Source organism: Raphanus sativus, unplaced genomic scaffold (assembly GCF_000801105.2).
Source record: "Raphanus sativus cultivar WK10039 unplaced genomic scaffold, ASM80110v3 Scaffold3034, whole genome shotgun sequence".
In the NCBI taxonomy this organism is placed as follows: Eukaryota; Viridiplantae; Streptophyta; class Magnoliopsida; order Brassicales; family Brassicaceae; genus Raphanus; species Raphanus sativus.
In genome coordinates, this window is record NW_026618341.1 from 1 (window position 1) to 12,639 (window position 12,639).

General features: G+C 36.6%; 3 protein-coding genes and 1 pseudogene across 3 annotated transcripts; 3 read left to right on the forward strand and 1 right to left on the reverse strand.

Moving 5' to 3' along the window:
- The first annotated feature begins 497 nt into the window (after positions 1 to 497).
- LOC130506244 (zinc finger A20 and AN1 domain-containing stress-associated protein 2-like) lies at positions 498 to 3,284 on the forward strand. The gene is made up of 5 exons (XM_057000876.1): positions 498 to 675; positions 1,389 to 1,605; positions 1,700 to 1,736; positions 2,553 to 2,921; positions 3,023 to 3,284. The coding sequence occupies exon 4, from the start codon at positions 2,555 to 2,557 to the stop codon at positions 2,918 to 2,920; it is 366 nt and encodes a 121-aa protein (XP_056856856.1). The 5' UTR covers positions 498 to 675; positions 1,389 to 1,605; positions 1,700 to 1,736; positions 2,553 to 2,554; the 3' UTR covers position 2,921; positions 3,023 to 3,284.
- A 10-nt stretch (positions 3,285 to 3,294) lies between these two features.
- On the reverse strand, positions 3,295 to 5,125 carry LOC108818877 (uncharacterized). Its single transcript, XM_018591825.2, has 5 exons — positions 4,836 to 5,125; positions 4,535 to 4,769; positions 4,378 to 4,446; positions 4,176 to 4,308; positions 3,295 to 4,092 (listed from the first exon to the last, which is right to left on the reverse strand). The coding sequence occupies exons 1-5, from the start codon at positions 5,053 to 5,055 to the stop codon at positions 3,547 to 3,549; spliced, it is 1,203 nt and encodes a 400-aa protein (XP_018447327.1). The 5' UTR covers positions 5,056 to 5,125; the 3' UTR covers positions 3,295 to 3,546.
- A 1,293-nt stretch (positions 5,126 to 6,418) lies between these two features.
- LOC130506245 (wall-associated receptor kinase-like 9) lies at positions 6,419 to 8,586 on the forward strand (annotated as a pseudogene).
- Positions 8,587 to 10,840: 2,254 nt separating this feature from the next.
- LOC130494536 (wall-associated receptor kinase-like 18) lies at positions 10,841 to 12,192 on the forward strand. Its single transcript, XM_057000875.1, has 3 exons — positions 10,841 to 11,768; positions 11,930 to 12,057; positions 12,166 to 12,192. Exons 1-3 carry the CDS (start codon positions 10,847 to 10,849, stop codon positions 12,190 to 12,192), a joined length of 1,077 nt encoding a protein of 358 aa, XP_056856855.1. The 5' UTR covers positions 10,841 to 10,846.
- The last annotated feature ends 447 nt before the right edge of the window (positions 12,193 to 12,639 follow it).

The window sequence follows — 12,639 nt, forward strand, 5'->3', positions numbered from 1 at the left end:
GATTGTTTGAGAGCTTAGTTTTGAGTGATTTTCTAAGCTATTGAAAGTGGTGAATAAGAAACCTTGTTTCTTATACTTGTGTTCTTGAGTTCTTGAGTTCTATAATTCCTTCATTCTTGAGACTTCCGTTCTGATCTCATGCATGATGTCTACTGCAATCTTCCCTTTATCAATTACCATAGCTGCATCAGCTGAACATAAAAGAGAAGAAAAGGAAATCTTATTAGGATAAATGAAATTTGTGCTAATTAAAAAGAACAGTGTTAAAAGTTCTTACAAGAGGAGCCACGGGCGCAGTACTGCACGGGCGGACACAGCTGTCCTTAAGCAGAGATGGCGGGGGATGATGGCTCCTTTTTGGATGAGAACCGACTGCCTGAAGGAGGTACAACCCATCAACGATCTCATGATATTGGCTTCCATCAGCTTTAGGGTTTAACAAAAACAATAAAATAGAACTTTTCCATATATTTATCTCCAATTTATAAAGGGCACTAATTTCTTAGCTTCTAAAAAAGGTGCCACATCAACTAAAATTTATCACAACCAATCAAATTGCCATATCATCTTAATTAAACATGTTATCTTACTTAGGAAAAATCAGTCAAATCTCAATTACACTATTTTCCCCAACGCCGCCAAACACAGCAATTTATAGAATGGCTTACAAGCAAGGTAGGTTGGCTTTCTGTCTTTGTTTGCGAGGCAAGGTAGGTTCTGAATAGTTAGCTATATTATATTATCTTGTGTCGCAAGTAAAAAGATCGGCTGAATCTACTTTATTGGCAGATTAGGATTTTTTTTGTTTTTACTTTTTGACGGCGAAGATGATAAACTTGTAGACGGTGGTTAACAGAGTCCTCAAGAGTTAGGTTTTTATTGGAGAAGATTCATATATATGTGCAATTGTTTGGTGAATGACGACTATTGAATTTAGCTTAGACTGATCATGGGCAAAGTCGAATAAAACATTTGTTTCTGGTATCTAATTGTTTGAAAAAAATTATATAAACATAAGTATTCAAATTCATAATTTTTTTTATTTATTAAAATTCTTAATAAATGGTTATATGACCCAAAATTTCAGGAATGGTTATAGACTTATAGACAAACCATTTACCCTCAAGAGCAGCTTTTAAACGTACTTTCTCATATATTTTTGGTATGCTAGAAATTTTGAGATTGCATTAAAACCTATGAAGATCTTTGACTTGGTTGGAACATGCATTCGGGAATATGTTGTGCATACATCATTTTAGCAAAAAAATAATAAAAATTCTTCTGCATGGAACGTAAAAAACAAATTGTCTTAAAGAACTAGCTAAATGGAAACGAGGTTCCAAATTAAAGGTGATAATTCTAATCTGTACAACTTCTCTTAAGTGCAGTATATTGAGATTCAATTTCTCACGAGATTTTACCTATCGATTGCAAAGGAAAGGGATCGGTCATCACCCTAGTCTCGGATACTCTTAGTAACCCCTGGTACACTGCTGGATGAGTTGCGGGAAGTATATAAACGCGAGTTAGAAAATTTATATTGAGGAGCTCCGTAGCATCCTTGGATCCTCCAGCAGACGATCTTCTTCGGAGAGATTCGTACTGGTAAAGTGGTCTCTCTTCATTTATGTTTCGGGTCTCTGATTTCGATTTCACCCTTTGTGTTTTGAGGTTTTGTCTCTCTTTTTTCTTTGATTAGGGACCGACCGATCGACCAAGGCTTTTCGAGCAAACAGGTTTTTGTATTTGATTTTCTAGTTTTTTTATATTTATGGTTCTATGGTAAGAACAGAGCTCAAGTTTCTGTTTGATTCTCGACCGCTTAATGATTTGATTGGCGTGGTAATATTTGCATGTGAGTTTTAATTACCTAGTGTTGAATGGAAGTGAGCTTATCTATGTGGATGGGCTGTGTATAGTTTCTGAAATATTATATGAAATTTGTCAGCTTTTATGCTGATATGAAAGGCTTATTTCTAATACTTCATTTCTAGAAAGGATGGTAATGTTTTGGATGGAGGTGATGTTAACTATGTTTTAGAAACTCTGAAGTGATTTTTGATGAAAGTTTTTTTGCTTTATGCTGATATGAACTCATTTTTAACATTTCATTTGTGTAAAGAAAGGTTGTGCTGGATACAACTGACTTTAGCTTCTCTGCCGTATAGTAATAATTCAGTTACATTTCTATTAGCTTTATATCAGATCTGGAAATAGCTGCAAGTTAGCTTGGGTATTGCAGTCTGGGTGGATTATCCACCGTGGATAGCTTGTGTTTTTTTAAAAAAAAAAAATCAAGTGTTAGTAGGAACTGTTTGTGTGCTTTAGGTTTTGGTGTGATTATAAAAATCAGTTCTGGACTTGCTTCTACTTTGTTCCTTCTCCGAGTTTGATATCTTGAATCATTGGAAAGGCTCCATAAAAAATTTGGTCATAGAATCTTTGTTGAGAACAATATGTTTAGTTTAAGTGTTTGCTTCTTTGTTTGTTTCTGACGTTTTGAATCTTAGTGAATTCAGTTTTTAATTGTCAAGAACTTTTTCTTCTTTCAGAAATGGACTACGACAATAAAGGATGCCAAAGCCCACCCGAAGGTCCAAAGCTATGCATCAACAACAGCGGTTTCTTCGGAAGCGACGCCACAATGAACATGTGTTCCAAGTGTCACAAAACTATGTTGTTTCAACAGGAACAGGGTGCTAAGCTTGCATCTGCACTGTCTGGATCACCCAGCAACATCCTAAAGGAAACCTTCACTGCTGCGTTGGTTGATGCTGAAACCAAAACCACCGAGCCAATAGCTGTCTCTGTACATCCATCCTCTGTCGTCGAAGAGGTAGTAGCACCAGAAGAAGCTGCAGCAAAACCAAAGGAAGGACCAAGCCGATGTACTACTTGCAACAAACGGGTTGGTTTATGAGGTACGTGGTGATAAATCATTGTTCTGCGCTTGGATAGACTAAAGTACCATCTGATTTGTGATCCATATAAAACTCATTCACATCCGTGCAAATGTCCTCAGGTCAACTCTTTAGTGAATCTTCCTGGCCTTGATGGACATCGAGCATCTCGAGTCTACCTGTAATGGTTTGAGCTGTATTGAACCGAGTAAACATTGAGGTAATTGCAGATATTTTCTTTCATGTATTTGCTTATTGTTTGTTACAAGGATACATCTTGGTTGTTCTCTGCATCGAGTACAAGGTTAGAGCGACAGTATCTGGTTTCTGGTCTGTGTTACTTTGGACTACGCAAACGGTCCTCAACACTACAAGACTTGTCTGTAGATAGAAAGAGGACAAGAAAATAAACTAAAAAAGTTTGGGAGGCGTTCTCTTACATCAACTAAATAATATTGAATGTGATAAATAATTAAACACCTAGGCTACATAAACAACTATGACCACTAGTTCTGCAATCAAATCGATTGGCTACCTAGTTCTGTAAAAGCTTTGGATGATACAAACACTAGCCAACGTGCTTCAACAAGGGAGGTTCACTTCAGGCATGACCAACAATGTTGCAGTGGAAAGAGAAAGATGACCCTCATTCAACGATCTCCCCTTCCTCTAGTCCATCAGTGTTCAAATCAGTAGTAGTAGCTAGACTTTGGAGATTGCAGTTATCATCAGAATCAAACCCCTTTGCAAACTCACATTCAAAGTTGAAGTAATCACCAGGGTTCAACTCCGGGAAGAGATCAGAGTATGTGTCTATTAACCCTTGCTCAAACTCCAGCTCCATGTCATCATCAGGATGTGCATTTTTGCTAACCCCACCCTCACCCTTGCTGCCCTCTGAGCGGTTATAGTTTATTTGTTTGATAAGATCAAGAACCTCTGGCTCAAAGGAGTCAATGTCGTCTCCTTCTTCTTCTATTTCCTCTTCTCGTGTGGTTGCACCTTCTGCCTGGCTATAGTACTTAGGCTCCGGTGTCGTTTTCTCACGGTCAAAGTCTCTGATAACTTCAAAGTCATAGGTGTGCGAAGGAAGATAAACATGGATCACCGGGTACTCTAAGATAGTTACTTGAGCAAGCTGTTGCCTCAAAGAAGCCTTGATGTCCAGCTCCTTGTAAGGAACCTTTACACCCTGCAACCAAGGGGAGAAAAAGTTTAAAATGGTGGTAAGAAAAGATTTAACACAACAATGCAATATGTGGTAATATCAAAAACCTTGGGGTACTTGCGAATAAAAAGCTTGAGGGAATCAAGATCCACGTCACAAAAAGGCTTGAGCTTGTGAATCCAAGGGCCTGGCTTAAGATGATTCTCTATCACAGAGCAGAGGCTTGTATCTTCACCAACACTGTGATGGATTGTTAAAGCATTAATAGTGAAACAAATACGAAACTTTCAAGACGAAGAGGATACTAACCCATGATCAACAAGAACCACATCTGTAGAGTGAAACCGCCACTCAACTGTCCAATGAATGCACTTTCTCCTAAAAGCATAAGAACCAGATTGGTTCAAAAACTAAAGACTAAGAATCCATCAAAAGCAAAAATCTTAGAGAATATAAAATCATTTACCGGTTATCGAATCGGGTCTGGTTCTTATCCCTCTTCAACATCCCACCAGGGAGAAGCCACAGCTTAGTTCCGCGGCCATCAGCAGCAGACTTAAGGCTCCGAAGATCAAAGGGTAACTTAAAGTAAGGGTTCTTAGCATAAAGAAACCTAAAGTTAGGGTTGTTTTTACATAACTGTTGTCTCCTTCTCAGAGCAGACTCCGCCACTCTCTTCGTCTCCTCCAGCATATTGTAGTCTATGCATTTAAAAATCAAAACTTTCACTAACAATCAAAATAGTAAACTTTGAATGTGATTATTACCAGAGAGGAGGAGATTGTCGTCGAACTTGGAGAGGGGAACGAAGTCGGTGAGTTTCCTTTTTCCGGTACAACCTGTTCGCTTCTTGTGAGCTTTGACACAGGGAAGGCCGCACGATCGAATTGAACATCCTGGGCATTTGTACTTCCATGGATTCGACTTGCACTCCCCGCAGACTTTGTCGTCATCCGTTGGTTTTTGTGCGGATTCGACGTTGTTCATCGTAAAAAAGGTTCGGTTTTTTTATTTTATTTTTGAGGTGGGAGAGGATTTGTCTCAAACTGAGTCAACTTCTTTAGGGTTTATTATCTTATCTGAGAGAAGATGTATGTTTTCAAAATTACATTTTAGTCCCTATATTTATAATTTCTTACGAAATACATCCCACACCTTTTAGAATTAATACTTGATCCAGATAAGTTGGATTTACACTTTAGATTTTTGGTTATATAAATTTATTTATTTTTAAATAGATTTTAAATTATATGTAAAAATTAAGATACAATGAATAATTTTTTATTTAATCTTTAATTTAATAATATTTATGTATATATTTCAAATTATAATCTTGGAACTATTTTTATTTTGGTTACTTTGTTAGATATATAATTTTCAAAACATAAATCTAAATAACATTCCTAAAATTTGTAATATTAAAAAGAAATATATTTATAAATTTTCAATATTAAATAGAAATATATGAGTTATTAATATATTTTCATAATTATGTCAAAATAAATATATATAGAAAGTTAATATTAATGATGATATATGAATTTATAACCATTGTCATATTTAAAAAGTCTTACCAAAATTATAAATTTATATAAGGAAAATTGCACATTTCATAATTAAATTAATGTCATATCATATTTTTTTGTAAGTCATGTCATTTTTTGTTGAAGTTAAATGTGATGATGTCATGAGTCAAATTATTTCACAAATAATATATAGAGGATAACCGAATCATGTCAATCGAAACTGGATTGTTTTTATGCTATGTGTCAAGTCAATTAAGTTTGAAATATTTAGAGAAAATAAAAACTACTGTGAACTTTGGGTAGAATTGTAGAAATTCAAGTTTTGGAGAAGAAAAGCTTTGCTCAATGAGGTAGATTGATTCTGATTGTATGTCATGACTACGTGGACGGACCTACATACATCTCATTGTTAATCGACACCACAGAACAAAAAAATCTCAAGAATGTTATTGTTTGCTTGACTGCCCACGGTAATAAAGTTTGAGTTAGCGCTTGATACTTGGTAGGGAGTAGTTGTAAGAGCAAAATTTGAGCAATTACTTCTCTTATCAGAAAAAAAACTTTTAACAGTACTGTAAGAGCTCGCACATTAATGGAGTTAGGTAGAATATTCAATTATGGATTATGTTATATCTTCAAAAAGACTTTTCACAATTAAACCAAAGTCAATTGACGATATAGCCAAAAAAAAGGACTACCATGAACGTTAGGTAACAAGGGAATGTTGATTGGTTGAAGCATTGTAGGAATCCAAAATCAGTGAGGTAGAAGTTCAAGCTTGCACTTGCTAGGAAGCTGTAAGAGCAAACATTGAAGACAGAAAAAAAAATATGAAGTCTGCGCTACTATTCTGGTCCCATTTCTCACTACTACTTGTCTTGATTCTTGCTTCAGCTAATCTCACCACTTCGATATCTTCTTGTCGAAGCCACTGCAGAAACATCTCGATACCCTATCCTTTCTGGATCGGAAAGGGTTGCTACCTCAACGAATAGTTTACAATTCAATACAACAATTCCACTTTCAGAGACCGTGTACCCTATCTACCAAAGATTAACAAAGAAGTTGTGAACATCTCTCTGCCGGAACCAACTAGTAGTGATGGCGATAATTATGGGTCACTTCGCATCAAAACCAACATAACTTCCATGGGATGTTCCAATACCAACGATGAAATAAAGTTTGGTGAGCCTTTGAATTTTACTGGCTCCCCGTTTACCATTGGCCGTTCCAACACCTTCCTAGCTATTGGCTGCAACTACAAGGCCACCTTGACACATCTTGAGCCCACATTGGTGGGATGCATCTTGACTTGTGAACCAAAAAAGATCAGTCATGATACAAGCTGCCGTGGTAACAAATGCTGCCAAGCAGACCCACCTAGTGGGATTGGACAGATAGTCGGTATCAGTATGGAGGAATTTTTGAGTAACATAACAAGAGAGAGAAAGTGTCGAGTGGCTTTCTTAACAGACGAAACTCAAGACCGACCAGCACCGATGGCCAAATTTACTGATCCGCAATGGTTTTATGATAGGCAATATGTTATACTTAAATTAAGGTGGGCCATTCAGAAGACAAATCTCTCTTTTACCAGCTCCTTCGGCTGCGCAGATCATGAAATGGGGGACTACATCGATAGCATTAATCATTGCGGATGCTCGAATACAGATGATCGGAGCAGCAATGTAGGATGCACATGTATAATGGTTATACAGGTAACCCATATCTTATGGGTGGATGTAAAGGTTAGTAATTATTTCTTCTTTTCCCTATGTAATGTAAATATCATGTCAGCCTAACAAGTCCTATATGGATGGTAGCATAAGCAAATCATAATGAATGAAAACAACCAAGTAACACCTATATTATATATATATCAGAGATCTTTGGTATCTGATTACACTTCCATGACGTTATTCATCTAGATATGGATGAGTGCCAACTCGAGGAAGATAATTATTGCAGACAACAAGGAGGCACTTGTGTGAATACTCCAGGAGACTACAAGTGCGTAGTCAAGAAAAACAAGACTGTGCTAATTACTATAGGTAAAGTCATCATCCAATTTATATCCAAATTGATACATCATCTATTGTATATTTTCTGTTGTTATCTGAGTGGTACACAAATTAAGTACGCTTTTCAAAATTTCTTGTGGGTTTCCAGCACTATGTACAGGTTTTGGTGTGCTGATCATTTCCGGTATAACTTTGTGGTCATACAAATTTATTAAAAAGCAAAGGAAGATCAACCTCAAAAAAAGTTGTTCAAATGTAATGGAGGTTTTTAATTGAAACAACCGTTGACACCAACTGAAGGCAGCATCGAGAAGACAAAAGTATTCACCTCGAAAGAGCTAGAGAAAGCTACTGAAAATTTCAGTTCAACTAGAGTCCTTGGACAAGGTGGCCAGGGTACCGTGTATAAAGGAATGCTAGTAGATGGTAGAATCGTAGCTGTGAAAAAATCTACAGTTGTGGATGAAGACAAGCTTGAAGAGTTCATTAACGAAGTCGTAATTCTATAGCAGATCAACCACAGAAACATCGAGAAACTCATAGGTTGTTGCCTTGAGACAGAAGTGCCTCTTCTAGTTTATGAGTTTATTTCTAATGGTAATCTTTTCGAGCATCTTCATGGTGAGTTTGATGAGTCTGCGATGACTACTTGGGAAATGCGTTTGCGCATTGTCATAGATATTGCTGGAGCCCTTTCATATCTCCACTCAGCAGCAGCATCACCAATTTTTCATAGAGATGTCAAATCCACAAACATAATGTTGGACGAAGAATATCGAGCTAAAGTGGCTGATTTTGGCACTTCAAGATCGGTAACGGTTGATCATACCCACCATACAACTGTAGTTTCAGGTACAGTTGGGTATGTGGATCCGGAATACTTCCAGTCTAGCCAGTTCACCGACAAAAGTGATGTCTATAGCTTCGGAGTGGTGCTCGTGGAACTCATTACTGGAGAGATGAAACCTTGAATAAACTTAATATAAATTGTTACAAAATGAGAAACAAAACTACAGGTTCTTACCTTTGTAATCTCTTAACACTTTGAAAGCTTCTGAAAAGAGCAATTCCAACGAGAGCCATGAACTTTCCTTCTCTCGCTTTCATATCCCGATCATCTACTACTGCTAATGAATTTTTTATGTATGTTCATTCGGCTTGTGGGTCTCATCTTGTACAACGAGAGGTGTGTTAGTTTTTCAAAATTTTGAAAGATTTGTTTAATAATCATACAATCACCACATAACATTTTGATATGGTTTGGCCCCACTCTATATTACAAATCATTTCTAATAATCTTTTCACTATTCCATTTCAACCACGTTTAATTTGAACTTATATTTGGATATGCGAACAAAAAAATAAGTACACTATGACATTGATCAAATCATTTTTATTAAACCTTATATCACAAACCAAGATAGTACACTGTCCTCCCTTCTCTGTTCCAGTTTCCACGACATTCTTTCGACATACATTCCCCTATCTTTTCAAAGTAACTGTTCATCGAGAAAAGTTTGATTAACACTAGGTTTTTAGTTTCATAACCAAACCATGTTAAACGTTTAAAACTTTGACGCCTGAGTTGATGAAATATTAGAAACATAATTGTCATTCAAGAAGAGATATTGTTACAGTGACAAAAAAAAGAGATGTTGTTACGAACTCACAGCACAAGCAATACCTAACAATCAGATCTAAAAAGAAAAGAAGAGTAGGAACGACCTAATGCAAGTCGTTAATTATTTCCTCGTCAAACATGGTGACACCACGTGCACCAGATGATTTCGTTAGTAAGTCTTCTATATCAAATATACAATGATAACTCTATAATTTCTAGCTAGTGTATTAAAACATGGAATAAGCGACGTATCCTACTACGTTATATGGTTTGCATTTGTGTGCAGTTGTATTAAAATAAGAAGTACTATTATGTTTTTGTTTTTAAAATCTGCACCAAGTTGAATGATATATTATGTTTTTAAAGCACATACGTACAACAACCAGAGTGACAGGTAACATAAACAAGTCGTACTTCTCATCATCTTATTCACAAAGATAGGGTTGTCATTTTTTTTTCTTGCGATGAAACCTCGATTGAACTTAATATGAATAGTTACAAAAAGAGAAACAAAAGTCAGAGGTTATTATTATTTTATTTTTTTTGAATGAACCAGAGGTTATTCTGTGTTTCAAAAAAAATTAGAGGTTATATCCTTTGTAGACTTGTAGTCTCTGAACACTTTGAAAGCTTCTGAGAAGAGAAAAAATAGAACGAGAGCCGTGAACTTTCCTTCTCTCTAGGCTCTCGCTTTCCTCTTATCTCCGCTCCAGCTTCCACGATATTTCGACTGAATGAACTTACAGGTTCAGTCTTCACAGAGGTTTGTGTCCGGTTCGGTTCTTAAACTCCATATAATTCCGGCCTGCCTACTTTATTTATTTTACGGGCTCATTAAACCAAATAGTTTACTAAAAACTTCTGTAAACTTTTTTTTATTACTGATTTTCATTCATATTTCTCAACTTGTAGAAATGTTCGAATGATGAATTGGTTAAAGAACTGTAGAAATTTACTAACTACGGTAAACTTTGGGTGGCAAGGGAATGTTGATTGGTTACAGAATTGTAAAAATTCAAAAAAGGTCTTCAACTTTGGGACTAAGAAGAAGAACTTGATCAATGAGGTAGATTGATTGTATATCATGACTACCTCACCTGGACCTACATCTTGGTGTTAATTAATCCACATCTTCTTTTTTCTACTAACTCAATACTTTAATTCAACTAGATCTTATGCTCTATATATAGAACCAACCAATTTAATTTATATGATTTGAAACTAGTGGAAATATAAACCAAACTATAGAACAAAAATATTCACGAAAATTGTAAAGATCAAATTATGAGTGGAATGAGAGTCAGTCCATCGAATTTTAAATCATTTTTGATAAATCTAAACAATTCAACTATGATATGAATAATGGGATCTGCCTCTATTTTAAGTAAAGACACTTGCCCACCACAAGATAGTAATAAATTATTATTACTGCTTGCACTTGCTAGGAAGTGGTTGTAATAGCAGTCGTTTGGCACGAGACTTGGACTTCTCAAACTTTCTTTTACGCACACATTATTGGAGGTAAGAATATTCAATTCTGACAAGCTCTCACTATTATATATATATAGAGAGAGTCTACTTTGTATTTAGCTATGCAGAAGAAAAGAAACATGAGGTGTGCACTACTACTCATGACTCATCTCGCGCTACTACTTGTCTTGATTCTTGCTTCAGAAAATCTCACCGCTTCGAGATCTTCTTGTCCAAGCCACTGTGGAAACATCTTGATACCATATCCTTTTGGGATCGGAAAGGGTTGCTACCTCAACGAATGGTTTGCAATTCAATGCAACAATTCCACTTCTGGAGAGCTTGTCCCCTATCTACCAATTATTAACAAAGAAGTTGTGAAAATCTCTCTACCGGATGCAAATACTCTTTTCAAAACAACCGAGTCATATGGGTCACTACGCGTCAAAACCAACATAACGTCCATGGGATGTTCCAACAGCAGCGATGAAACAAAGTTTGGTGAGCCTTTGAATTTTACTGGCACCTCGTTTACCATTAGCCGTTTCAACACCTTCCAAGCTATTGGCTGCAACTACAAGGCCACCTTGACACATATTGAACCCACAGTGGTGGGATGCATCTCAACTTGTGAACCAAGAAAGATAGGAGATCATACAAGCTGCCGTGGTAACAAATGCTGCCAAGTAGACCCACCTAGTGAGATCGGGCAGGTGGTCGGTATCAACATGGAGGAAATCTCTAGTAACGTAACAAGAAAGAGAGGGTGTCGAGTAGCCTTCTTAACTGACGAAACTCAAGACCCACTAGCGTACCGTGAGGCCAAAGTAACTGATCCAAAATGGTTTTATGATAGGCAATATGCTATACTACAACTACGGTGGGCCATTCCGATGACTAATCTCTCGTTTATTAACTCCATGGGATGCAAAATGGGCTACTCCAGCTCTAGCGTTAGTCCTTGCATATGCATGAATAATACAAACAATCAGATCAGCAGCGTAGGTTGTGCATGCCACAAGGGTTACACAGGCAACCCATATATTTTGGGTGGATGTAAAGGTTAGTAAATTTTTCTTATCTCCCTTTATGTCATGTAAATATCACGTGAGCTTATAAAGTCCTATATCGGTGGTAGCAAATCATAATCAATGATAACAATTAAAGTAATATATAATAGATTCTCATCATCTAATTCCTCTTTCATAATATTGTTCATCTAGATATTGATGAGTGCCAACTCGACAAGGGTAATTATGAAAATTGTAGGCAACAAGGAGGCACTTGTGTGAATACTCAAGGAAGCTACCAGTGCGTATTCAAGAAGTACAAGACTATGCCAGTTACTATGGTAAAATCACATATTTCTAGTCATGTGATACACATCATCTATTGCATATTATGTTTTCTGAGTTGTACAAAAATTAAATATGCTTTTCACATTTCTTGTGGTTTTCAGGACTATGTGTGGGTTTTGGTGTGCTGATGATGGTTTTCGCTGTAGCTTTTTTCTTATGCAAATTTATCAAAAAGCAAAGGAAGGTCATTGGCAAAAGAAAGTTGTTAAGACGTAATGGAGGTTATTGTTGAAACAACAGTTGACTTCAACAGAAGGCAGCATCGAGAAGACTAGAGTATTCACCTCGAAGAGCTAAAGAAAGCAACTGAAAACTTCAGTTCAACTAGGGTGCTTGGAAAAGGTGGCCATGGTACCGTGTATAAAGGAATGCTTGTAGATGGTAGAATTGTCGCTGTGAAAAATCTATCGTTGTGGATCAAGACAAGGTGGGAGAGTTTATTAACGAGGTTGTCATCCTATCGCAGATTAATCACAGAAACATCGTGAAACTCATTGGTTGTTGCCTTGAGACTGAAGTGCCTCTTCTAGTCTATGAGTTTGTTTCTAATGGTAATGTTTTTGAGCATCTGCATG

Excerpts from the sequence above, each read along its gene's own strand:
- LOC130506244 (XM_057000876.1), top strand. The coding sequence starts at position 2,555 with ATGGACTACGACAATAAAGGATGCCAAAGCCCACCCGAAGGTCCAAAG.
- LOC108818877 (XM_018591825.2), bottom strand. The coding sequence starts at position 5,055 with ATGAACAACGTCGAATCCGCACAAAAACCAACGGATGACGACAAAGTC. Across the intron at positions 4,309-4,377 it reads GTGGTTCTTGTTGATCATGG|TGTTGGTGAAGATACAAGCC; the intron begins GTTAGTATCCTC and ends AATCCATCACAG. Across the intron at positions 4,093-4,175 it reads TTATTCGCAAGTACCCCAAG|GGTGTAAAGGTTCCTTACAA; the intron begins GTTTTTGATATT and ends CCTTGGTTGCAG.
- LOC130494536 (XM_057000875.1), top strand. The coding sequence starts at position 10,847 with ATGAGGTGTGCACTACTACTCATGACTCATCTCGCGCTACTACTTGTC. Across the intron at positions 11,769-11,929 it reads TATTTTGGGTGGATGTAAAG|ATATTGATGAGTGCCAACTC; the intron begins GTTAGTAAATTT and ends TTGTTCATCTAG. Across the intron at positions 12,058-12,165 it reads AGACTATGCCAGTTACTATG|GACTATGTGTGGGTTTTGGT; the intron begins GTAAAATCACAT and ends TGTGGTTTTCAG.